At 36.9% G+C, this 27,579-nt stretch overlaps 1 protein-coding gene across 3 annotated transcripts in view; it reads left to right on the forward strand.

The window, feature by feature from the left end:
- The window catches only part of osbpl8 (oxysterol binding protein-like 8), a 122,352-nt gene that overhangs the window by 23,610 nt on the left and 71,163 nt on the right, over positions 1-27,579 (forward strand). For all 3 annotated transcript variants that reach the window (XM_088923323.1, XM_088923326.1, XM_088923328.1), the window contains exon 2: positions 16,323-16,426. In XM_088923323.1, coding sequence (XP_088779449.1) covers positions 16,382-16,426 — 45 coding nt within the window. In that variant the 5' untranslated portion in view covers positions 16,323-16,381. The remainder of the gene's footprint in view (positions 1-16,322; positions 16,427-27,579) is intronic.

Raw genomic sequence — 27,579 nt, forward strand, 5'->3', positions numbered from 1 at the left:
TCTACAAGACAGTTCTAAGTCACCTAAAGCTGTAACAATATAAAACAGACTGCAGTCTTGTATGATAAAATCAGTAATGTACTGGTAGAGGCAGAAGTGGTTTTCATATGAGGTTTACATTTTACTTGAATAGATAGGGAATTTTACATTATCCAACTTCTGTACATTAGCACCTACAATAAATACAATCTTTTGATCTGACCCTTCTGAATAATAAGAGCAAAGTAAGCAAAGGTAAAATAACCATTGGGCAACTGGGATTATAACATGATGTGCTTGGTACTACTGTATATTGTCAATGTGTACAGTTAGTAGTAAAATAAAGTTTACAATTTTAGTACAGCAAGCTATGAATGAGATAGTTGAAGACAAATAGATTGGGTTCTGTATAAATGGGTGGCTAATTTTTTTTCTGACTGTTACTTGCACTCTTTAAAATCTTCCATTCTGCTATTTTGTTATTAATTGTTCATCTCTGTATTCTCTGCAACAATTGGTGTAAGCCTCTTGGCCAAGTCAACGTTATAGAAGATAAATCTGTACTCATTGGACTTAAAACTATCAATTAAGCTTCTTGTTAGAAAATTATTGGCTAAATTAAAGATTATAAATGTATTATGCTTGAAACACCGATATGGCACTAGAATAAGTAAATCAATTGCTAGAAGGCAGTAGCTTAAATTGTTAATTAGGAAAATTATGAGAAGAAAGAAAGCACTTTGTAAAATAATTAAAAAGAACATAATTCAGTTTAAGAAATTGAGTTAAATAAATTGCATACACTGGCTTAAAAAAGAAAATTAGAAAGGCAGAGAGAGAATATTACGATGTAGTCTAAAATACCGTAAATAAGGCAAATTAATAGTACAGTGTATCGGATACAAAAATGGTAAACAGATGATGAAAGGGAAATGGTTAATATAATAAATGTTTTTCGATTAGGCATTTAGAAGGGAGAAATTAATAATGTACCTTGTACTGAGCAAGTGCAACGTTCTATAATAAAATGTATAAGCACACAAGAGGCAGAGATGTTACAGCCTCTAGACAGACCCTGATGGTATTCTAGCAGTTGTACTTAAGGAAACAAGTGATGCAATTCATAGACCATTAAGAAAAATTAAGAGTGTGGGGAAGCAACACATTAAGCAAACAGAATATTAGAACATATAATTGAAATTGTACATTTAAGTCATGTGATACTGTGCTAAAAGTGTACCATCAGCTAATAAGAGCCCATTTAGAAAATTACATGCTATTTTGGTCGCCACAAAACAAAAATGTGTAGCCACTCTGAAATCAGTCTGATAATAGCAACCAGATACATTGGCAGGCTTAAAGGAATGTTCTGCACTGACAGGTTAAACAATTAACAATTGTTTAATTGGTTAAACAATTAAACAGTGATATTTAACCATAAATTGCAGATTACTGGAAACATTCTCTATTGTATCCTAATGTTGTGTTGCCTTAACATTTAGCGGCAAAACCCTGTGAAGATGAAAGCATGGATCTTAATGCTCTAAATTATAGATTAGTCAAATGAAGCCTGTCCTTCTCATTATTGGTTTCTTCATAAGCCCTCCTGAGTTTGAGATGCTTAAAAAGTGTTGATTGGTCACATACACACACAGACGTTGAAGCACCCTAGTGACTTGCAATATAGTTAGGAATTAGTTGTGGTTAGTTTCACAATGAAAAAAAGAAATAACATTTTAGCTGTGGGGCTTCTTCAAATGTGTGGAGGAGAGAGGGGAGGAGAGAAATATGAAGCAAAGGACTGAGGAAGATGAAAGAAAATGAGAATGAGTAGGGAGATGTGAAAGTGATGGCAATTTGACAAAATAGAGGAGAAATATGAAAGGCAGCAGTCTATAAATGTATGGGAGGTTTAAAAAGTGCCGTCATACATTGAGTACTTGGGGAATGAGAGGCAGATTTATGAACAGTTTTGGCTTTTATGTGTTTCTAAGAGAAAAGGTATAAGAGTCTTTGAATTCCTGTGAAAAGACAAAATGTTGGTGTAATCATGGTAGTGAAAGTAGTCAGCTTGCAGAGTTCTTTGCGGCTTTTGTAGAGATACAAACTGCCTGGGGTGGATGGTGGCTGTGGACAATTATGAGAGCAGTGTTATGAGATGAAGGTCCATCTGGAAAAAAAGGTTCCAGCTGAAGGGTCATTCACAAAGTAAAATGTGAAGTTTTGGTTGAATACCCTGGGGATAGACAGGGTATTAAGGAGGAAAGAGTGGTGTAGGCAATTCTGGATGTGGAGATTCTCTGCAAGGTTGACATTCTGAAGTTCAAGGGCCAATGCATGTAAAAAGGATCGCATTGCGAGACAGTAGGCAATATTGTCATACAAACACATAAAATGTATACAGTACATATAAAATTAACTAGGATTCATCTCGAGATTGAGGAATTGGGGCAAATGATGTACTGTGATTAAAGAAGTTCTCCTACATAGTTTTTCTGTTGACATGCTCATGGAGAGGCGTAAATTGTATAAATCCATGTGTTCTAAAATAGAGCGTGTCATAGGAACTTTTCTGTTTGTCCAATAAACTATACAGTAAACCCTTGGTTTACTGGACCAATGGTGGGGAAGGGTTTTCCATTATTGCTAAATAACAGATGATGTTTATCAGCCCCAAAACACACTATTGTATGAGAAATAGTATATATACAGTACTGTGCTAAATATAGATGTTCACGTAGGAATCTGCGTCAGTGTGCGAAGCCTGAAAAGGAACAGGTAAAAGTTCATTCTGTGCTGAAAGGTAAAGAAAAGAAACACTATTTAGGCTGTGGAGCCTTCAACAGGTGTCAGGCTGAAGGCTCCACAGCAGAAACATTGTTTCTTGTCCTTGTCTTTCAACATAGAATAAACCTTTCCTTGTTTCTGGACTACAGTATACTTTATATGCTTTCTGAATTTTTTGACTTGTGTTTTTAGCAATTACAAACAACACAGTCAATGAAAATTGTTTCCGTGCCTTTTTTATCATAAATAGACAAGATCTTTATTTCAAGTGTCATAGAGGTAAAAATATCTAAAATTTTGTATCGCAAATGAAGCACAAACAACACCCATTGTAAGCAAGCAAGGGCGCCACTGATATTCCTGAATTTTAAAACTATGCCATAATTATTTTAACTTATTTTATCATTAGTGAATTTGGCCATTATTGCATGGAAAGTCTGTTTTTTGTGATATGACCTGTTAAATTTTATCTGTTAAATCCGTAGTCTGTTGAAGCGAAGGCTGTTAAACCAAGAGGGTTTCCTGTATATTTATCTTGCTTGCATTTTAGAGGATTTTTGATTGATACTGAGGACTTCATTTAGTTTTCCTACATGATGTAGTCTTAGCCATAATGGACCTGCCACAGGAACAACACTTCACCACTCAGTCCTTTATTATCAAACTGACTCGCTGCCTGTGCTGTTATCAAACTTGTGTAGTGTGATTACAGACTTATTGTTTTTTGTGCTCTTCAGGAGACAAATTCACTAGAAATACCTACATGTAAGAAATATTTCTTTGGTTATGTCATGGTAAAATTTTTTTATTAAAGCACAGTAAATTTGCAATAAAGCATGGATAGGTGGTGTAACAGTAATACAAACCTCAGGAAACCTAGATATAAGGAATGTACAGTTAATGTACTTTGTATTGATCCATGGTAATGCTACTGTATTGCTTAGCAGATTTATATGGGGAAAAAATAAGACTCGTACCTCTTTCTGTGGTGTGAATAAACAAATAATAAATTATGAATTCTGTGTACTCTGCTTTGTGTTGTTGTGATTTAGCCTGCACCATATATAATTCCTTCTTCAGTCGGTAAAACAGATGCTCTAAAGTGTCAAGTGTGCTTTCACATACATTTCAATGAGAAACAATTGCTTTTGATGTGAAAAAGAAAAGCTTTTTCTTGACAGCATGTTCCGTGACACAGTACTGATTCAAACACAGTAGAGATTCAAACTATTATAGGTAATAAGTGGAATAAGATAGGGTATTTTAGCTGTTTCAACATCAAGTAGTGTAAAGACTAAACCATGCTGAACCGTGAAAGAAATAAGTGGCAATTTCCACTTGGTAATGACTGTTATCCGCAGCTTTTACTTTGGTACAAGTCAGTGCAGTAATAGGTTTCAAAGTACTGTATGTGTGTAATACAATTAAGAAAGCCAGCAGAGAATGTATGAGAGAAATGAGTGAATCGGTTTGTTTTTTTCTAGATGTTGCCATCGTTCTTTGGACTGGTATGCTTTGAATTGGCTATCACATTTTGAAAGGTTTAGTTTCTTTATATGTGAAATACATCACTTATACTGCACGTATTTTTATAGTTAGAATCGAAATGTGGTCTATTGGCTGCAACTGAAATTAAAACATTTCCTTGCAGATATTTTTGAATACTGTACTTATGCTGATGAGATTATGTTGCGGATGTGCCCCAAATCTTCTGTATCAATTACATTTAAGCATGAGAAGATGACTGTATATTGTAGATCTCTTTTTTCCTTTCATTTGTCTTTCATTTGTAATGCACAACCCTGAAAAGTGCAGGTGATTCCATGCCCAGTCATTCAGTCATGTCAGTCATTGCAGCAAATTCAGTCTGATCTCCTGAGTGTGATGCACATAACACTGAGCAAATAACTTCCTGATAGAACTAAGCACCAAGCACTTCATTTTTCTTCACATTGGTCTTTTATGTTGCCTTTGCATCACTGTACGGCTTTTCTTTTGTAAGCATTTCAGCAACACTGTGTTAAGGACGCAGAATACTCGTGCTTTCTCCAGATCCCACACTTGTTTTCTTCTCCCGTTAGTGCCAAGAAGTCCACTCTGGCTTACAGTAACTTGTTGTTTAACATGTCAAATGACTGTCCTGCAAACAGTGGGGCCTTGTTGTATTTTGTAAAGGCATGCGATCTGGAGCGACACCAAAGGGAAAAAAACAGGTTGGATCTGTTGGAATGGAGCTGTTGAAGTCCCGCTGTCACTTTTCCTACACAGGCTGAAAACGGTCCTTCCTGACCCTGCCATAGAATGCCTTAGCCGCAGTCGAAACATAATCCTTACATACTGTATATTTCTAGATTGAAATGAATATATTTTCTTCATCCTCTTTCAGGCGGCCCGTGGAGCTTTTGTTAGAAATTGCTTTCTGCTCTGCAGGTCCTATGAGGTGAGCAGTGTTTCTCACAGCATTCAGTTCCTGCCAGCCTTCAAAAGTTCTGGTATTTTTAGAGCTGCTTGTGGGATTGCTTGACTTCTGACTTCTTAGATTACATTTTAACAGTTACAGTTGTACTTAGTAGTATGTGCAGACTGTTGCAGTCTTTCCCCATCCTTTTAAATGGCTTTTTTTTCTCTAAATAACAAAACAAGTCATTTTGCAAAACAAAAAGCTTGTCTTATGCTGTAGAGCACATCTTACTCAGCAGTCCTTTTAAATAGTAGTCCTTTTCCTGGTGTGTGGTTGCTGTATTAAGGTGGTAAGATTTGGCAACTGGTATTTATGTGCTTTGTTCTCGTGTCAGCTCCGTCTTAGGAGAGTCCTTTCTTCTTTTTTGACATCAAATTAAATATGACTGTCGTCGTTGTTATACCCACCCAGTTTGAAACAGCCAACGGTGTGTTTTTCACCATGACAGTACACAGAAGAGAAAGAGGGAGTGTAGTTTTGGTTCTAACATGTTGTGGGGCAGCACAGTCCCGTTCTGGAGGTTCAGTTCTGACTGGATTAGAGGTGGACAACCCCCCCCCCCAGCAGTAACGACAGTACTGCACACCTGCAAGTGCATGGAGCCCTGCTAGCAGCCCTGGTTACCGAAACCACCCTATTCTTGGCAGTGCTCAGCCACTTATGTGCCACCACCTGGGGATTCCCTGTCGCAGTCAGCTAGGGACATGGCCTAGGCTTGAACCCATGATCACGGAGCTCCACTTGTGCTCAGGCAACCTCCTGTACTGGCTGAGCCAGTAGTGAGTCATTCCTTGAGAGTCTGTACTGCTGATCATGCTGACTCTTTATGAAATGTGCTTTCCTTTTTTCAGTGCCTTCACAAAGATACCTTGATGTTTTCCTTTTATTTTCAACAAAGCTCACATACAGTCATTAAAGAGCAGTGAGATTAAGAGAATAAAAAAAAAACACCATTAAAGAAAACAGTATGTATCTGGATAAATGTGTAACGTTTAGGAAGAGAATGGATTTTAATCAACTGGATTAAGAAAAAAACCTTCTGTTACACTTTGGTAGAGAGAAAGTTTTAGCTACTGCCCCATGAAAGGCTTGGTGAGATTCTGAAGGGGAACAAAAGATCTTTCATTAAACTATGGTCACCTCTTACAGAGTATTTGCCAGTAGAGTTAACAGAAACGCTGCTTAAAGGTCAATGTGTGTTAAGGTGGAATCCGCTTGGGAGGTCCACGGACTAGGGAGGGATGCCTGGGTTTGGAGAGGAGACAGATGTAATTTGATGCTTTCAAGTATTATGGAGGGGAGGCACACCCTAGCCTGTGTCACCGAGGCAACAAAAGGAACTATACTGTTTGAAGTGTATCTGAATTTATTGATTCCTGGATCAATCTTGAATCATTAATCACCTCTAATCTGGATTTATGTTATTCCTCGGTGGGGTGCTTTCTTTGTTTCATATACTAAGGGACATTAAAATGCAAAGCTGTTAGTACTGGAACCAGTAGAATTTGTTCTTAATGCCAGCCTGGATATTTATTGAAATCAACACTCTCACGAAATATACAGTACCAGCTCACCTTGTATGTCATAGAAGATACTTAAGCATGTCAGTCTGGAATGGTATATTCCAGTGAATTAATTGAAACTAATATAGTGAATAATGACTGAGAATGCACATTGCAGGAGCCTCTTGCAGATAAGTGAAACATGAAAGGATGCAAGAATACTGCATTGATGGATGTACACAGTGGCAGCCTGTTGTCAGCTGGTAGTTTTCCATGTATTTCTATGTATTATTTCATAACAGTTCCTTTTATTCTAAGGCTTTTATGATCCAGCTAATGCCTGTTTTTAATACATTTTGATGTAGAAATAGTGGGACACTATGATGGGCTCATGATGGAGGCCATTTACAGTACCAGGCATGTGGTTTACCAGAGACAGATACAGTATCTGAGTGCTGAATCATGTTGGGCCCGACAAGCTCCAGGCTTTCAGACAGGAGAGATTTATTTTTTTCTGACAATTTGTAGTGGGCACTTCAGTGGATAAGAGGTTTGTTATGCTGGCTTGCTTGATAAGGTTAATTAATGTTTATTTACAAAAGGCCCGTTCTCCCCAATGTCGGCTGTTTCCACAGAAAAGGTGCATGGAATTAAAAAAATAAATGTTGAAATGTCATTAGTGAAGAAGTGTAGAACATAAGCTTGGATTTATTATTTCTAAAAACTAAAGCTAATATTTTTTTTTTCTATGACTATGAATGATTTTTCTTTTGCTAAAAAGCAGGGACATCATGCTTTTTTACTTGGAGAAACCAGGATTTTTTTGTTTTCATTATTACTGAATGGACTTTTGTGGGTTTATGGTTTAATCATATAATAATGGATATTTCTATTGAGGCAAAAAGTAAGAGATCTTTGTATTGTACGTGTCATATGTCACAAGTAATTAGCACTCATATACTCAGTGTATGTCCTTTAACTAACTTACCATCATTAATTTAGCTTGTTCAGACAAGTCTGACAAGCATTTTCCTTCTTGGTACCTTAGTTTGTAGTATTTTCTTCCTCTGCCACTCTCCTGTTATTTATGCTTTACAAACCGAAATATTTACTGCCACTATAATCAACAAATATTTGATTAAGTTTCGCAAATCACAGTGAACATTGCCAGCTGCTGCACTGGAAAACAAGTACTGTACATGAAATGTTTCTGATTTTTTTAGAAATTGACAGAGTCCCTTACAAAGCCAAGGTCTGCTGACATTAAATCTACAGAAAGATACAATAGGTCGGGAAAGTAAATACTATCCCGTTCTCTTAGACTTTTACTCCTTTGAAGTTTTTTGTTTCGTATAATTTTTGGTGTTTTACTTTGCATGTTGTTTGTTCTTTGAAAAGAACTGTAAGGAAGCTTTTTATGCAAATAGTAGGGTGACATTGTTTAGTTTACCTTTGAAACAAACAAAAAAAGGTTCCCATATTTCTGTATTAAATATTGGTGCAGTTAAAGTACACAGCATGGTCAGTCTGGACTAAGGTCGTGTGGTACCTATGGGAAAACCAGGGGGCTGTTAACAGCTTTGTCAGAGTTCATGGATAAGGAGGATTCAGCTCTAGAGCCAAGTAAATCGTATCACTTCCAGCTGAATAGTCTTCTAACCAAAATGATATAGATTCTGCTTAATGAAGACTAGGTAATATATAGGAAGACATTTATCCTGATCAGTTTGTTGTAGAGCAGAAGGTTTATATTTTAGCAGTCTTGAGGACTAATAAATTTCCTTCATCCATGGGGATCCATATCAGCAGTGTTTTGTCCAAACCACTAGTAAAAGCACTTAGATTAATTGCTTAGATCTTTTATTTTCCAGAACTCGAAAAGGCTTTATTAAAAAGGCTTTTACTGAATTGTAAAATGATAAATGATTTTGATTCTTCGTTAATTGAATGTAATTCTGCCTTCCAAAGCAGAAAGAGATGTAACCTGTTCTGCACTGCAAGAAGTGTTGCAGCAAGTCCTTATTTCTAAATGCAGCAAAATTAGACAGTAGTGATGCAGGTCTGAACCGTCACATAAAACCTGTTATTAAATCTTGTGAATGCTATTTCTAATTTAAGTGTGCCATTTTCCTACTACTGTATTTACTACACCTACACATTCACTTAATAGTTACTCGTTTATGATTGTCCATCTCCCCTCTCTTTATTTTTGCTATGTTCTCTAATCAAATCTCAAATTTTATTACTTGAATATGAATCTGTCTTGGCTATTTCCTCAAACTTTATTTTAAGGACATATTTTTTTAGCACAATCTCATCATGAGATCATAAATTGTTTTGTCTTGTGAAACAATGTATCTAAATTGGAGTCAGACTTCGGAAGTGAATAGCTGCTTCAATTTGGAGCTGCTATGAGGTCCTGAAATGTTGTTCAGAAATCAGAATGTTCATTTGAACATGATGCATATCTGTCGTGATGAATGGCAGCCACCGCATGTATTTATTTTAATTCTGGGGAAACGAGCAACATCACCATAGCACAAATATTCTGCCATCCTTCACTAAGGAATCTTCATAGCCTGTATCTCACATATATAGATTGTTTTTTCTTCTTAGGCTGTGTACTTCAGTATGTCTTTACTGTTAGAACAATCATAACAACATCAGCAAAATGACGAATGAGAGAAGGGCATTCTAGGAAAACCCATTCTAGAGAAGCACTCATCTAGATTATCCAAAAATCTCACCCAGCCATTTCCTGATAGAAAAGATAGGTATCTTTTTTCAGTACTTCCACAACCCTGTGCCAATATCTACTGCCAGTGGTTTTGAGGATACTTGCAACAGGTCCTCACATACTGTAGTCTTTGTTTCAAACTAAAAATGTTCAGTTCCTTCAGCCAGTGTGTGTAAGACAAACCCCTTAAGCCCCCACATTTATGTGGTAACAGGGAGTTTCTGATGGTTTCCTCTGGTTAACATTGTTCTTTTTAGTCTTGGAGATCAGATTCTAGCTAAATAACATGAACATTACTGTGAGAGCTTGCTGTTTATTTATTTTAGGAAAATCTGATTTTCTGCACTCTGGAATCCTTAGACTAAAAACATTCTCTTCCAGTTTAGGGATGTGTTTTTAGAACAGAGACATTGATTCCCATTGGGCATCAATGTTGTAGGAAGGAAGATTTAGTTTTGAGTCATATTTTTTTATACAGGCACAGGGTTGTTCATTTTTTTGGCCTGTTAAGGTGATGCATATCTAGCCTGTTTGGTAGAAAGTTAGATCCAAGAATCTCATCCAACTGTTTTTTGAAAGGAGCCAGAGTATTGTTTTCAACAATATGGCTGGGTAGCTTATTTCACACTCCTGCAACCCTGGGTAAAGAAGTGCCTCCTGTTCTCAGTTTTAAATGCATTTCCATGTAGTTTCCAATTGTGCCCTATGGCTTGTGTTTCACTGCTCTTTCTGAAGAAATCTTCAGGATGGAATTTGTTAGTGCCTTTGAGTACTTGTATCAGGTCCCTTTGTAATCTTCTGTGTTCATTGTCTTCAGATTGTCAGAACATTCCCATAAGCCCCAGATAACCATATTAAAACATGAACTAAGCAAACAAACATACCTCAAATTATAAACAAACATACATCAATAGATAGATAGATAACAATGTGCGTTCTTCATTTTCCACGTGGCATTAATGTGATTATTAAAAACCCCTTTGAAGGGATTTTTTAAAGCTTGGAAGTAAACTGAATGTGAATTCTGTGTAGGAAAAGGTACTCTAATGTACATTACGTTTATTTTGGGACAACAAGAAATGGCCTAAAGGAATGAATAAATTACATAACATGCAACATTACACTTTTAATATCATTGCTCTGTTTCTCTTTATGGTCTGTCACACGCTCTGGTGGAATTAATTTCTCCTGCATGCTGACCTTTTCTGACCCTCCTCCAAGCTGAATTTCTAGTGAATCTCAGTGACGTTGCATCTTAAACAAGATTACTCTAAAACCTATTGTAATCTCTTCTGTCTCGGCGTTAATGTAATGCCACTATTTTAGAATGCATAGTGCCTTTTGGAATGATTAAAACCTATTCTTGGTGCACTGCTGCCAAGTGGTTTAAAAATAAAACTACTGTTTCCTACACAGAGTCACAATCCTCAGTCATGCAACTCTTTTACAAAAGGTACCTACAGTATTTGAATAAATCTATAAATAAATAAACAAATGATTAGGAAAAAAAAACATTATATATTTTTGAAACTATCCACCAGCCTGTTTCCGGTAACTGATAGCATGTTACAAAACTGGATCATAGTTTGCTTTATGCGAATATAATAGTGTGCTGATTATGTTGACCTGAAGTTCTACTTGGCTCTGTATTTTTGATTTAATTAATGCTATTGACAGTCTGTGGTTTAAGACATGACTGATGATAAAAACAAGGATAAAAGGAACACTGCAGCCACAGATGGTCATGGGGCCAATTTGTTTGGTGTTGCAGAAAGTACATGAACTATAATCACCAATCTGCAGGCTACACTGTGTTTTATTTTGTCATGCAGTCGTTACATGTGAGAAACAGATCAGTGGGCACAATTTCATACTCCACCAAATGTCAGCGCTTGCTTTTACTTTTGAACCAGTTTCACCCGAGATGAGTTTGCAAAAATGAATAGCAAACTCCTGAATTAACAACCTGTTTATGTAAGAATTTGCATGTTACTATAGTTTATGTTGGTATACATGAGTGTGTATTTGCTAGAGTGGCTTTAGGCGATAATACAGTTAGTCCCAGTCAGGCACTGTGTCTGCAGATGCTTCTGCACACTCCCCTCCCAGTGGGCTGTACCTCCTGCTTTTTGTGTGGTTGCCAGGGAATATGTCAGGAGTGCCAAACTGATTAACTTAACCCAGCCACTTAGTCACTTTGCTCTCCATGAAGGAAAACCTGGATCAAACCTGGATTCAGGGGTAAGAAAGGCAAATAAATGCAATAAACAGCAGTTGTATTGAATTTATTACACACCTGCTGGCTGGTTTTCTACGAATGTTTGAAGTCCTTGAAATGTAATTGATTTCATCTTCTGTAAAAATATTAATTAAAACAAAAATATATGGAGAAAGTCAGATATGTTGTGGGTTATCTGTGGCCATAGTTGTTCTGCTTGACAGTTAAACTTCTGAGTGTGGCATACTGACCTTGTACAAGTATTCATAATGGGAATTTTAATGTTGTGCAAAGTCTTATTGGATAGTTTACATCACCTACAGATGTGAGTTCTATAGCTCTGGGCTTTGGAGCCAATAACAAGGTGTCCAGTGGTCTATAATTAATTGTCTTATATAATATACATTTTAGACTTCAGCCTCAATGTACAGTGTATCGCTCTTATAGGTTACAGGTTTTATTTCATAATACTGAAGATCTGAAATTCTGATCCAGTAAGCACATCAATGATGGATGTGTCCTTGATGTGTTATGCAGCAACTGTTTGAGCCATTTATTTTCTATCCCTGGTTTATAGTTATTCACTCAACTGCAGTGCCTTTGCAAACGTAGTAGCAGGTTTTGTTCGTGAAGGCACAACAGGTACTGTATGTATTGGCATTACTTGTATTATCATGGTTCATTTGTTGTCTCACTGTGTTATATAACTTGCATTATAGAAACTAAAGAGCTTCTCTGCTTCAGTGTTACAGTATTTGCAATTTGATTTATTTGATGCAAATATGTATGGCTCATAATTAAATAGGATTTTCTTTGGGCTTATCTGAGACTGATGAATGGGAAAACTGTCGTGGTTAGAGGCTTAAAATCTAGCTTTAATGATACAAGTCAAGGTCATTCAAAGCGAAAGATGCTGATGTTCAAATTGTTAAAAATGTAACTAATTATTTTAAAACTAATCTTTGTATTGTGATGGTTTTTGATATTTTCTAGGTTTTTGGCACTAGAAATATTGATAGTTTTGTGTTGTCATTATGAATTTAATATTCATTGCAGAGTGGAACTGCATTCTATTTAGTAAAGCCTAGTCAAATAAAAGCAAACTCAGATGTCTTGTTAAATGGAAGTGAAATAATTCCATAATATTACATAACTGCAGAAACTTGAAAAAGATGTTCCTTGGTGGTGTTTTGAAAATCAGTGCCAAAGTTTTGCGATTCTGCCATTCCTATGGTGCTATAGCACCTGGCAGTAAGATATTGTCAAATTTCAGGAAATGGTACAGTAATATGCCTTGTCTCTGAAGGAGAGAGACAGTCAGTTGGGTACAAAGTGTTGCAGTTGCTTCTAGCTGTGATGAAACTGTGGTGTGGTGTGGATTAAACAGTATTTTCTGTGTTCTTACCTAGGAATACACATAGGCCAATACCCTATCAAACCACTGTTATAGGTGCAACTTCTTGGATGAGATATAACAGCAAAGTTCACCAATACACATCTGAATTATTTTTAATTATGTATACAGAGGCCGGCTCAGATTAAAGCTAGATTTAGAGTCACCTGATAATAATTTCCAAGCCAATAAAAGCCCAGCCAAACTGGTAGTGACTTTTTCTCTGGTTAGGTGCTAGGTATGCTTAGAATGCCAAAAGCCTTAGCAAAAGACATTAGAAATTGCTTTTTGTAGTCAGTTCATTTTTGTTTATTTTGGATCCAAGTCCATATTTCTTTTGTTTTTTTTAATTAAATTTCAATTATCCATTACCATTGACTGAATCTTTTGATTTGTTTCTGTATTATGTGCTTCTACAAATTTCTGAGGTCAGAGGTCTCTGTTGAGTTGTTGAGTTGGTATGCTCTTCCTTACTTATCTGCTGTTTTATGATTTTGCTTGTTTTCTATGAATTAGTAACAGCTGCACTACAGCGAAGGCTGAGTGAGCAGAACTTTTTTTTCAAACATTCTTGCAGGGCTAATAATATCTTTATCTCTGACTCTAAAAGTGTTAAGGAAATAACACTCTAAATAGTTTAGGTTTGTGCGTAGTGCTTAGAGAGCAGGACTTGGCTACATCCTGTTTATGTGAACCGATCATTCACAACACTTTCAGCACAATTCCATTCCTTTTTGTGGTGCCAGTGTTTCCAACTGTTTTTTTTTTTGTTAGTATAGCTATCATCGTGATGATTTTTTTAGAATCGTTGTGTTTTTTCAGAAGCTGTACCCTGCTGTGGTTGTTGTTGTTTACTTCTATTCAAGTTTGATTTAGTGAAGGAGATATTATTTTTTCAGCTCCTTAAATAGCAGAACATTCAAGCCCTCTGCTAAGACGTGAAAGATCAAGGATTCATTTGTAGAATCAGATTGAACAGATGACAGTTTTACTCAAGTGCTGTTTTTCACTTATCTTGATCTTAGTATATTTGTTTTGCAAGCAATTAAGCATGTATGAGTCTAGCAAAATTAATTTGGATCCACCTTCAGCGTACTATATGAAGAAATGCAATATACAGTAGCATGTCATTATTTACACTGGTAGTAGAATACCTCAATGCCTGTGATAAGATAGCACTTTAAACTGGAGCTATGCTATTATTGGTCACCAGAGACAAAGGCATGTTTCTCTTAATAATTAGTCTGAAATAACCATATAATAATTCAGACCAGAATGTTACTGAATAGAGCCTGGTCTCTTCTCCAGCTGTGCTGCTTTTTCCCCCTGAAAAGTTACACATTGCATCCAGGCACAAATTAAGTATGCAGTACATTACAATTGCTGGGAGTAGACTGCATCTTGGTCATGCAAGCAGAAAACTATTTTTTTGTGATTCAGATAGTAGTTTCCATTTGATCTCTCATCAGCTGAAGTGTCTAAGAAAGAAATGAAATGAGTATTTTCTAAGTAAAGCTTTGTTGCCTGTTTCTTGTGAATGCAAGTGACACTTGGATTGGCAGGCTCCTAAGTGAAAGCAAGATGTGCTATATTGAAAGGAGCTTATTTCTTGTATGTACAGTATATTTGAGTCAATGTACACAAAGAAGGCCTCTGGCTCCAAAACAATTAAGTTGTTTAAAAAGAAAAGGCAGCAATTAATATTTCAATGGCTGGCAGCTGGTGTGGTTCAGAACTCGGTGACGACCGCCTATAGCTGAAGAGTGCTCAGAAATTTGAGTGTCTTTTAATTTGCTCAATTTGGCTTGATGATTAGTGAAGGCTTCTTTTTCGTACAATGACATTCCTCTTTCTCTCTTCCTCCTGCAGCCTGCCGTATGCATAAGGCCTGAATTGATAACTTTCCAGTTGATTTGGCCCTTTGTGCTCCAGACGCTCTCTGAGTTCTTGCTTGCAAAGCCATGTTGCCGTCCCTGATGCAAATGAAGAGCTTGGAAATGTCAAGTAGTGGAAAGGAAAATAAATGCACAATATGTAAACCGATTGTCAGTACCTGTTTTATCTTAAAGTTCAGTGTTTTTTTCTGTGGCCTTGTAAGACCTTGCCCAATTTGAATCCTTTACCGGTAATTTTGACAGGATGCAGGATATACAGTATGGCCCTGGGTTCAATTCCAGATCTGAGGTGCTACCTGCATGGAGTTTGTATGTTCTCTCTGTGCTTACATGTTTTTTGCTGGGTGCCCAGGTTTCGTTCCAAAGCCCAAAGACATACTCTTTTTTTCTTTCTTGAACATTTTATTGTAAATCTGAAGGCAGGCCATGTCACGGGCAGTACATACAAAATAACATTAAAAAACATGATCGAACAGCTTTTGTGAATCAAGGTGGCAAAAGTATGTTGGGTTGAGTGGGGGGGAGGGGGAAGACATGCTGGTTCTGTAGGTTAATTGACATCTGGGAAAATTGGGCCTGGTCTGAGTGTGTGTGTCTGTGAGTGTGTGTGCCCTGCGATGGACTGGTTTCCCGTCTAGGTTGTATCCTGCTTCGTGCCTGTTGCTTACCGGGATAGGTTTTGGCTGCCCCGCAACCCTGTATTGGATAAAGCTGTTAGAAAATGGATGGATGGACTCACTTCAAACCTTCTGTCTCAGTAGATCTATGTGATTTCTCCCTTGTCGACATTTAGCTCTTACAGTCCAAAACTTAAGATGCCACTCCAACCCGACGAAAGTCACAACATAGGCCCAGGCCTGTAATGACGTAGGGATGTTATTGAAAGAAGGCCTACGAGAACACTTTCTCTTGTCTTGACATATTATCTAAACATTGTGCTTTAATTGGCACTTTCTCATTTGGAAAGAAATTCTGTTGTTTTCCCGTTGTCTTGATAGCAGAGGAAGGCAGTTTGGCAGTCTGTCACAATTAGTTTTTCATTGTCAGGAGGAATTATCCTAAATTGACAGCGTTTGGCAGCATTTTCTTGAGAAGTAATCACAGAATACTGCTATGAATACACGAGAATACAATCTCCCTGAATGTAGTAACGTTTAATTTTATTAAACCATAATTACGATGGGGGAGGGCATTTCTTATCCTCAACTGCATTTCTCTCCTCTCAGGATTCTGACACATGTATACATTCAGTTGAAGTGCATCATGTGGTTGTGAAAGGTCTTTTATATTGGCTACTGATTTGGAGCACTGCTGTGTTGCCACTGACAGGCCCCTGTGTTCTCTTGATAGGCATGTAGGATCCTGAGCAGCACTAACAGGCAGGAAGTTGGAGAGGAAGCTGCAGAGTCATGGAGCCTTCTGCTGAATCACAAGGGGAGCCCGAGAGAGTTCTGGTAAGCATAACTTTCCCTTTTTCTCTTTGCTGTGAAAGGGTGGTCGAATGAGCAGAAATTGTGATTAAAAAGACCAACTGTGTACAAGTAATTCTCTGCAACATGTGTGGTTTGAACTGACTAATGTTCTCACTCCCAAAACCTCAAGATCCTCGAGATCTGAATTGTATCAACAGTAGTTGTATAAAATAGATTTAAACAATAATTAAGTAATCAACACTCCAACTACAAGTTTTAAAATTAATGAAAAACAGATACATCCACTCGGCCATCTACATGAACTCTCCAAATGGCGATGTCTTGTGTAAAAGCATCTAATAAATAATGATTTTTTCAACTCTGTAATAGAACAACATTCAGTACTGCAAACAATAAAAGCAATGTGATTTTGTCTCTCTATAATTAGATAAGAAATTAGAGGATAGGGGAAAAAATGAAAGCCTGGAATATTACACATTCAGATTTGATAGAGGTATTTTAGAAATTTCAAACTATACAAAAACAAAATAAAAACTAAAATAAAATAAATGCTATGCTAATTAAAATGTTTAGTAAGGATCTGTGCTGTGCACGTCTTGTACCACATTAACTGTATAATATTCATTTTGGCAGTTTCTGTGAGGTCAGATCCTCTGATTGTGCTGAGATCCATGTGCTTATTTATTTGTGATTGTGAGAGATAATAAAGCTTCACCCTACAGTTCTGTGTCTCAGTTTCTTTGATATTAGGTACTGTATGTATCTACTGTAGCTAAAACTAAGTGTTTTGTAATTAACCAATAGCTGATAAAGTGATTTCCTAAAAAAAAAATTAATTGGAGTGGATGGACTACCAGGTGAGTGAGTTATTATTCTTCAACAGTGCTTTCATTAGAAGATAAAGGTAAGTAGTGTTCAATGTTCTCAGTGAAAAGTAGATAAGCGTAACCCTTACACAAGAAGGAAACAGATATTCAGGGATTGACAGGTAGAACTACTGTTAGTATGGATGCAAGATTAATGTGGTACACAAATTCATAACCATATTCTTAATTCTGAAGTTGGGATTGGAAAGATTTTGATGTGCACTGTAATATTATCTCATGTGCAAACAGGCAGATGTAGCATCTTCTTTCAAATGACAAAATAATTACAAATTCCTCTCCCAGGCATACTGAGGTTGATGCTGTTTCTAGTCCTGTCCTGTGAAACATCTGCTGTAAGCAGTTGTCCAGAAATAAATATACTGTAAAACGTTTTTAATGAGAAATTAGTTTTTTATCCATGTACTTTAATTAGAAATGATTGTATTTGTATTCACAAGCTACCCATGTAGAACTCTAATCCTTTATTTAGTGCAGATTGTTTTTACCTAAGTAAATGAGCCCTTTTTTGACAGTATGTTTGTTTCTTGTTGATAAAGTATTGCCTTTGAATAAATACAGTATGCATCAATGTTATATTGAATTCTGTGTAAAATAGTTGGGTAAGAAGTTGGTATTTTCTTAGCCATTGAGCTGGCAGGCTTAAGCAAAGCTGTCCTAAAGAGTAGGCTTTTAGTTTTTTCCTTTATGTTTTGTTGATCTACAGGTCACAAAAACATTAGCTCACTTATTTATAGACACTCAACTTGATAAAAGCCTGTCTTGTCTAGTGAAAACTGTTTGTCTCACTCTTGGGATCTCTGGTTGCTTCACTTTTTCAGTCTGTAGCTGTCTGTCCTTGAGAGTGTTAAAAATGGTGACTTGTTACTTCTTCCTGTAAATACTGTAACTGTTCACTTAAGAATAACTGTTCTTGAGTGAATAGTCATTAAACTGAGAAAGGCACAGTGTTTTTTTTTAAATTTTCTTTATAATGATGAAGCTTACATTATAATTGGCGGTGCTTTTAATTGTATATCCTCCTTACTTCATTTGATCTAATAAATACCTGATGGTAAGAACTGTATTTATTGTGCTTAACTGGAATTATTACATTTTTGGATATTAAGACTGTATAGTAAATACTTCTGTATTAAGTTGCACTTTTTCTGTAATACATCTTATAAATATTGAAGGGTACTCACCTTCCTGTGGTTTATTTACTTGAGCAATATGTTCAGTAGTGTTCTGTGTGTGTTAACAGCTTTGATAGCTGCCCTGGTGAACCACAGTTTTTATGCTGCTTGCCCAAAGTGTAAGTAAAAAACTGCATAACCACCTATGCTGACATGTTATGTTTTTCTGTTCAGCAGATAAAGGTCACAATGCTGAGATCATGGTATTTAGTTCAATATCTTTAAAAGAAACATTATTTCCCAGTTGGGGATATGATTTATTGGAATTCCATGCAAGGCTAGAGCAGTTTAATCGCAGACAGTTTTAAGACTACAGTATAATGCCATGAAATGAGGATTTTTTGTTGGCAATGCCAGGTAATTGTTTCAGCAGTTCATTGCAAAACAAAAAAACAAGATTTTCAAAATTTGACATTATAGAGACTACTCTAATAATGGTTCAGTAAATAGTTGGAATTCTGTATGTCTGAAAACTTTTTATTCATATACTGTATGAATGCTAATTTGGACTGTACATTTTAATAAGAAAAAAACATAATTAGCTCTACAATAAAAGCAGTTGTGTTTGTGATTCTAGAATTTTGGCAGGCAGCCAGAGGTCTTCTGTAGCTCAGAAATGAGCTTCTCCTAATCTTGACAGTGAGTCGTAATCTGTTTTATCTGTTTCTGACAGTATGAAGGCAGTAGCCGCTTCATATTATTAAGATTATAGCTGTGCTGGCTTGCTGTCTCAAAAGAGTAACAAGGTAGATTAAGAGAATAAATTAGCATGATATATTTTTTACCAATCCAGGTACAATTACAATGGCTGTGCTTTTTTTTAGTATGGTATTACACATTTAAATCTTGGTAAAATGTTGAGCATTTTAAGATAATCTGCGAAGATCATAGTTTTGTTTAAAACTTCCAGGATTTTATGTTATACCTAAGGTTTATGTGTTGTTGACTTTGTGTCCTTTTAGGAAACGCATATTAAACAGTCCTAATGGGAAAGTTAAGGCTTTCACAAAAGGCTTAATATTCTGGATAAATGAAAGACGTGCTCAGAGGCAGATTTGGGTAGCTGCCAGTTGTAACCTTTAATTGCTCCATTTCTGAATGCACATTTTAATAAAGGCCTTGGGGGTGTGGAGTTATTTCTTTACAATGTCCTTGTTGCCAGCATCACTAGTGTTTTGTAGCCTGATCTACTGTAGTCAGATCTCAGAAGCTTTGCAAGATGGGGTCCAGTTAGCGCAGGGATGGGAGACGTTCAAGGAAATCCAGGATTGTGTTTGAAGTAGTTGGTGGACCAGTAGGTGGCATTCTTTTTTCCGGACCAGAAATTCCTAACCAGTGCCCCAGTATGGTGACTGCAAGCAACAGTCACAAAAAACTTACATTACAGTATATCATTGTTAGAGTGTTGACACCAAGAGAGAAGAACGGTTTATTGATGGATTAAGAGAACAACTGGACTGGTGTCTAAGATGCTAAAAATGAGCAAGAAAGAGATATTCTGTCAGTTGGCAAGACAAAATCAATTTAGCTGTAACAGATCACCAGAAAACTATAGAAATCTCTCTGTGTCATTGGTTTGGTAGAGAAGGAGCTTTTGCACAGCTTGCCTGCTACAATATCTTAATGTGGTTTATTGCCACAGTGAGAGGAGCACTAAGTTCCTGTCAGTTTTTTCATTAATATCACGCTGCTCTGTCCTCTCAACCATTCCCCATGAATCTATGGAGAGAGTATTATCACCTTTTTCTTAGCTTTCCACAACCCTTTTCCTGCCTTATTGCGTTTAGGTGCACTATTCCTGTGTGTAGGCCATTTTGTGATTGAGGGCTACATTTTTTTTTAGATTTCCTCAGTATTCCTACTGTAGAGCAATTCTAAATGGTCTGTTGGTGCCTCTGCTTTAAAATGTGTTCTTGTTTAACCAAGAGATTAGACAACAAATGATACCATTACATGTAAGACTAACAGGTTTGATTTGGCTCGATCTTTAATAAAGGTTCCAGTTCTGTTTCCCTGCCTGTTATTTTTACATGTTCAGTGATTACTGCATGTGATTAATGATTGCAGCTCTGGCTCTCTCTTACAGAGGGAGACTTTTAGTGTGGCGAGAGAAGGGAGAGTGTGGACCTTGGCTGTTTTGTTTTGAACATCAGGCTTTTATCTCATGTGTTGCTGACTGGGCTGTGGCTCACGTTTTGCACCTGGCCAATTCCGTGGCACTTTTTTTTAGCAACTTAGGGTAAGAAAGTTGGAAGCAGAAGAAAAACAAATCTTATCAACCTTTTGATGAATCTGATATCTTCTAAACTAAGCATAACTATATTACATTATTTCAGAACTTTGAAATGTAATCCTATTCACAGTCACAGCCCAACTTCGTAGAAATGTTCAATTGTTTCAACAGTTGACTGTCATGACATATTTCATGTAATGCTGATAAGGGTAAATGTTTAACATCTTTATTTCAGCTTTCCCTTTAAAATGATACAGATGTAGCAAGACTTCTTTGGAGACTTCTTGTGTACGCCCGTGTGTGACTGGGAGACCTGTGTGATTAGCAGACAGGGACCAGGACGTACAGTAAACCCTAAGGGTCAGTGTAGAGCAGTCATTCAAACCAGTCATGTCCTCCAGTGGGTGATAACTTAGAAGAGTTCTTATCTCCTTTTCACTATTATAACAACTTTGTTTTGTATGTCTGGGAAATATAGACATAAGATATAACCAGCAGTCATATCACCTTGCAGCTCACATCTTGCAGGTGTGATCCTGGTCAGTACCTGCATGGGAGTCCTCCTGGGACTTTTGCTGCTGGAAGGGCGTTTCTTGAAAAGAGGAGGGGTGTAACCCTGGTCTCCAGGCCAAATTTCCCATTGGCCTCCTAATAATCCCCATCTATGAACTGGCTGATGTGTGGTGAGCATTCTGGTGCAGTATGGCTGCTGTCGCATCATCCAGGTGGGGGCTGCCCACTGGTGGTGCTGGAGGGGAGTCTCCATTACCTGTAAAGCGCTTTGAGTGGAGTGTCCAGAAAGGTGCTATATAAGTGAAAGGAATTATTATTATTATCATTATAAATTGCAATCACAGTTGAAGTATATTTTTTGTTGAATAGTGCAAAAGTAAAATGTGTGTATGGTACCTGTCATGTGAAACTTGAAGTTAGATTTATTGACTGTTGGTACTTGGTGAGGTCTAGATGAAGGTCAGTTGATATGTGTTAACATGTTAAAACCATAGAATCGTAAGGGAGTGTACTTTTTCACATCACCGTACAATGAGTGGATGATTCTGTGCTTCAGTAAGAATTTGCAGAACTATGAAAGGCATTTGGGTGTTTATGTACATGTCCTCATTGAGACGATGAGGGAAGCAGTTAAAAAAAAGCAAAGGAATGTTTGTGTATATAGAAAACGTGTCGAATTGAAATGAAGAGAAGGTATGCTCAAGCTTTACAATACACTTGTAAACCTCATTTGCAATAGTGTTTCAGTTTTTATCACCATACCACAAAATGGATATTATAACCTTAGGAAATTAACAGGAGACGTGATCTGAACTGGGGAGTATTACAGATTCAGTAACAAAATAAGAATACAGGGTCACAATGAGAAAACTAAAAGGGAATTCATTTAGTATGGAGAATAACAAATTGCATCTTAACTCACAGGTACTATATCTGGAACAGCCATTCACCCAGGTTGCATGTTTATATTCTAAAAAGCTAAAAACTACCAAAGATGTAAGATGGCTGAATGGCCTCTTCTTTTTTGCAATATGTGGCCCTGTGGCACACCTTAGTAGGAAGGACTGTAATTTCAGCTGACCTGCCACTGCAGGCCGTTCAAGGCCTCTGTTATTTGTAAATCGGTTCACTGGGGGGTGATTGTTAATTGATTGGCAAGGTGTTTGTGCATATTTTCACATGGGGCTAATTAAGGGCATTGTTAAAAAGAACATGCACAGTGCTAATGGTGGTTGTGTTGTTAGGTTGCAAACTGTGTTTTTGTTGCACTTTATCTACACTACAGCCTCCTTCCTTGTACTTCTTTAAGACCTTGTGAGTTTGTAATGTTCTCAGATCTCTTGAGCCACCTCGCTTCTGTTCTGGTCTGTTATACAATTATTTGTATGTTCTTTCCCCAGTATGCAGTATGTAGATTCTGGAATAAAATAGATTTGGACTTACAAAGATGTACACTAATCTTAGGCTCCTCTTTAATAACAATTCGGTTTTTAATTGCAGCAACCGCATCCTGTATATAAAGTACATGTGTTGAACTGGGTCCTGAACATACTCTAAAACAGCACTGGTGATTAGGCAAACTGGCACTAAAAAAGATTTAGTTCTAGAAATATTCTGTTTAGACTGTAATACTATATTGAGTAGCAACAATAAAGATATTACACATAGTTTAAAAATACATAGAATCAACTATAGAATTATTTGGTAGTTTGATGCAGAACATGTGATAGTTCTACTGACAGTAATTCCACTTATTTTTGTGGTGTCTTTACAATCTATCTTTCAAAACATCTAGCTTTGGAGTTATTAATTCTGCTGAAATAATATTGATCTTTTCCTGTCTTTTAAAATAAATATGGCTTATCATTGTGGTACCTAATTTGAATTTATGAGAACTTTTTCATTTTCACAAAAATGCTTCTTTCTGTTGCTCAGAATACTTATTATCTTACTTATACTTATAGTGGAAGATTTGTAACTTTTTATGTGTGATACTCAGTAGTATCTGATGACATCTTATTAATTTATTTCTAAACATAAAAATCATAATCTCTAAGTCCATTTTAATTAAATTATTTTTGGTACACTGCTACTTTTAAAATGTAAGTTACATCCGTGTTTGAGGTTAAACAGAATTTTACACTGCAGAATTTATTTAGAAGATAAAAAAGTCACTGCAAAACCTTTTAATCAATAAATTGCTTTCAGCAAATTGCTTCAAGGCTCTTGCCTGCAGGTGATCAATTGCACAATTTTTATTTGTTGCTGACTATCAGATGTGAAACAGCTTAGCTGCCTTCCTCACTAAAATCTTTATAATTCTGAACGTCGTGCAGGATTTACTGACATTTGTATCTTTTCCAGTATCTTTTTCTATTCCTTTTTAGTTCTGTTCTTTTCATTTTCCTGGAGGTGAAGTTAGGTGGAGTATAGCATCTTGTAAAAATGTAAGGTCAGTGTTAAATTGGTAACATTGCTTTTAAAGTCATGCAGCTGTAGCCACTGAAGAAGCTTCCATTCAAGCATTCATGGTTTGTGTGAATGTTAGAAGCGTGCTTTGCGTTTCATGAAACATGAACCATACAATCCGAAGAGTAGGTACAGTATAAACCTTACACAGCCTTTTTGTATGGTCAAATATGGGACCTGTCAAACTATTTTTGTCACAAATGCTCCTAATGCATTTGTAAAGTATTGTCTGTAAGTGTTTTTTTTTCTTTGTACTGAAATTCCAATTCTGTTAGTGGAGTTCTTATAATTGTGTGAGTTTCAGGTTGTTTCTTGGGTTCATAACTTTATATCTACTTTCTAACATATCTGAAAAGCCTTTTTTGTTCCGTCACATAACGCCAAGGTTTAACAACTGGAAGGAAGGAGGTTAGGGACATATTCATTAATATGAAAAATAAACCAAAGTGCCCTCGAACCACACAGGGATGAGTGTTACATCAGAGTTTTCGCTATCAGAGAAGGCCTCTGAGAGGTTATTAAAACTAGGCAATTAAATTGATTTTTTTTTTGCTGCATTTGATTTTTATAATGATACAACATACACTTGATCAAAATATGACTTATTGTGCATAAAACAAAAGAAATGGGCTTGCTACACTTTAGTGTTTTTAATGTAAAATATAAAAACAGAAAGTCTGGATTTATTTTACGACCCAAATTTAAAGTAGAACACATCCTTGAAACATGATTAAACTAAAAGACAATTGTAACTGAAGCCTTTGTATTTTTATGTAGCTTTGTGCAAAAAAACAATTAGTAAAGATGAGATAGGTGGTTGAAATGTCCACACAGCTCTTAAATTTCCCCTTTCTTATACTCACTAGCATCAGAAAAATAAAATTAATGAGCCAGAAGGACAGTATACAGAGTAGGATTCTAAGAAGATAAATAACTTTTCAGGCCCTCTTTACCGGACGGTGTTTGTTTTTCCAAACGGGGGAAATTAAAATCCCTGTTCAGTCTACTGGTGCAGAAGGGCCTGAAATAACTGGTCCACACACGTGGTTCACCCTGGTTTGCCTGCGAGAGAGAGAGAGGAAGAGAGAAGAAGTCATTACATCCCTGGTAGCAGGCGGGATGAGAAAAAAAAAGAGACTCCTGCTCTCTAGTGGGCTTCTTGTGTGTCAAGACGAGAAGCCTGCAGCTCAGTGTGACAGGCTCAGCACCACAGGCGCAGCGTCTCCGCCTGAACAGCACCGCAGAGCGGGGGCGCAGCACCTTGTCCTGAGGGGGGGTCTTCCTGACGATCGGCCTCCACACCCTCCAGACTGGAGAACTTTTTGCTACCAGTCCACAGCACAGTATGTATCGCCTGCTCAGTTTGTGAAATCCAGAGACATCCTCATTTCCACCGGAACCAAGGAAAGAAGGCGATTTTAAAGGATTGTGCTATAACGTTTTGAATTGCTCTTTTCTTTTCATAATTTGGTTTAAAAAACCAGTCCATCAGTTTGTTGAATAATAACAAGTGAGTAACTTTCTTGTATCAGGATTACGTGTATGTGTGTGCACAGGTGCAGGAGAGATGCTTCAGAACTCCCCCTCCAGTCTTTCCTAAGAGCTCTAATATTGTTTAAAAGTTGTCTGCTTTTCCTTTTTTCGAGTTTACCAAAAGGTTTTATTTTGCATGAGCTGTGATTTACCTTTAGGTGTCACAGATGGATCCCATGTGTGGACCCAAAAAGCACCCAGAAAGCAAACAAACTGAAAGGGACCATTCGAGATTTAAGATGTCAGATTGTTTTCTCTTTGGCCATTCTTGAGACCTTCAATCTAGATTAGTTTGAATTTTAATCTGTAAAGTGGTGCCGGATAATGCAAGATGTGTTTACCTTCCCTGAATAATTTCACTTTGTTTTTAATGAGTTGAAAATTTGAGCTGTAAAAGAAAGATATTTCTGATGCAAACAAGAATTTTTTAAGTCTTTATTATTATGGTTCGTTTTATAATATGATTAGTTCATTCTGATGTGAAAAAATGCAGGAATCCACGATTGTATTGTTTTGTTGTTTCCTGTTACAGTACATCATGGATGCTGCTTATGAATGCATTTAAACTAATGACTTCAGTCAGTGAAGTGTTTCTGTGTAAATTGTTTTTTTTTCTTCCTTGAATGATGCAACTGGTTTGAGGTTTCTTCTTATCTCTTGAGAATTCTAAGAGGCAGAAGCCCCTATGCTCAGGGGACTGAGTAAACAAAAAAATAAAACCAAAACAAATTTCTGCTGGCACGGGACTACATAAGTGGTACAGGTGGCATTCCAAAAGGTTGTAAAATGTTTATATAAACCATAAATGTGAAACAGAACCAATGAGCAACTGAATCTTAAGTTGCCATTCTTTAAATAAGAGATGGCAATATCTCTTTAATTTGACAAACACAACTTTAAATTCAAAGTATATTTTTTTCTTGATGACATGTTTGATAAGTTGTATTCGTGTCTGATGTTTGATACACTAACTGCAAAGGGTTTTCTTTGCATAATTTCTCCTCTGGTCTGTTATCATGGTTAACAGCCGGGCACCACCCAGAGTATGATGAAGCGTGGCTTGAGCTGTAGCCTAGTAGCACCCTTAGTATTTGCTTTGATGTCTGGAACTCAACACTGTACACGCCTCTGTTTCTCAGAGGCCAGAGCTCTCTGGGTTGCATCAGTCAAGCTTTTGTTTTTCTTTTTCAGAATTTGTCACCTTGCAACAAACATATTAGCAGAGTGTGCCAGCCCCTCAGCAGCTGTTGTACAGCTAGATTAATGTGAGGTGCTAAGTAAAAAGAGGGGATAAGGCCTCTGTCTTCCTCAGTGGCCTATATTATGAGCGAAAGATTTGTGACTTTCTGTGAAAAGTGGAGAATCTCATTTCATAGTAGGATTTTTCATTGTCTGAGTAGGGAATATCTTTAAGAAACACACATGGTTTTCAAAGAACCGTGCAAATGTACAGTCTGTTCTTTCAAGAGTCAGTAGAGAGGAGAATAATTTTCCTTGTGTATTAAACCTCCTTCTGCTTTGCAGTGGCTTTTCTTTTACATAAGGCAGAAGAGATGGTTTAAGTGAAAATGGAGATTAAAAACTGCTTGATATTGTGCAGAAAACTCCACACTGTTTTAAGAAGATTTTTTGTTGGAATTTATCTGTGAGAAAGCCTGTGAGTGTATGGGTGATTATCACATGAGTCAGCAGTCACCATGTCTTAGGTGTGTGTGGGTCTTTTGGAAACCTGGTGAAGTGAATTAGAGATATTGGACTTTTTAAATACCTTTTAAAAAATTATATTTGAATGTCAAATCTTTTTTTTTTTACCTTTGCCATATTTTTGCAGTACCACTTAAATACTGTACTTTTGTCGCAATCTCCATGCAGGTTTGAGATTTGAGTATTATTGGACTACATGCAGACCAGCTTTGTTGAGTGACCAGCATATTATTGACTCCTAGACATCTTCTCCCACCTTAGTCCAAGATGTCATCCATAACCAGCTTACTCCTTGCCCAGCTGATGGGTTTGGAGGGAAGCCTGATCTATGCAGTGTCTTGCTGGTACAATTCGTCTTCTTAATGATCGTCTTCACTGTACTCACAGAAAATTTCAGAATCTTTGAAGTTTCTTTTACCTTTTTCCTGATCTTTGCCTTTCAACACCATTCATACCTGAGCTGGTTTGAAAGTTCCCTTTAATCTCAGCTTGAAATTCAGTGCCTAGCCGAGGGACCTTACAGAGACTGGTGTATTTATTCTGAAATCATGTGAACCACCATTATTGCACATAAAGGCCTTTCAACTAATTATATGAATTTTCAAAGTAATTTTGTGCACATTAAATAATTTGGGTTTGTCGTCACAAAAAGATGCAGTCAAC

The sequence above is a fragment of the Atractosteus spatula genome, chromosome 8 (assembly GCF_055471065.1).
Source record: "Atractosteus spatula isolate fAtrSpa1 chromosome 8, fAtrSpa1.hap1, whole genome shotgun sequence".
NCBI lineage: Eukaryota > Metazoa > Chordata > Actinopteri > Semionotiformes > Lepisosteidae > Atractosteus > Atractosteus spatula.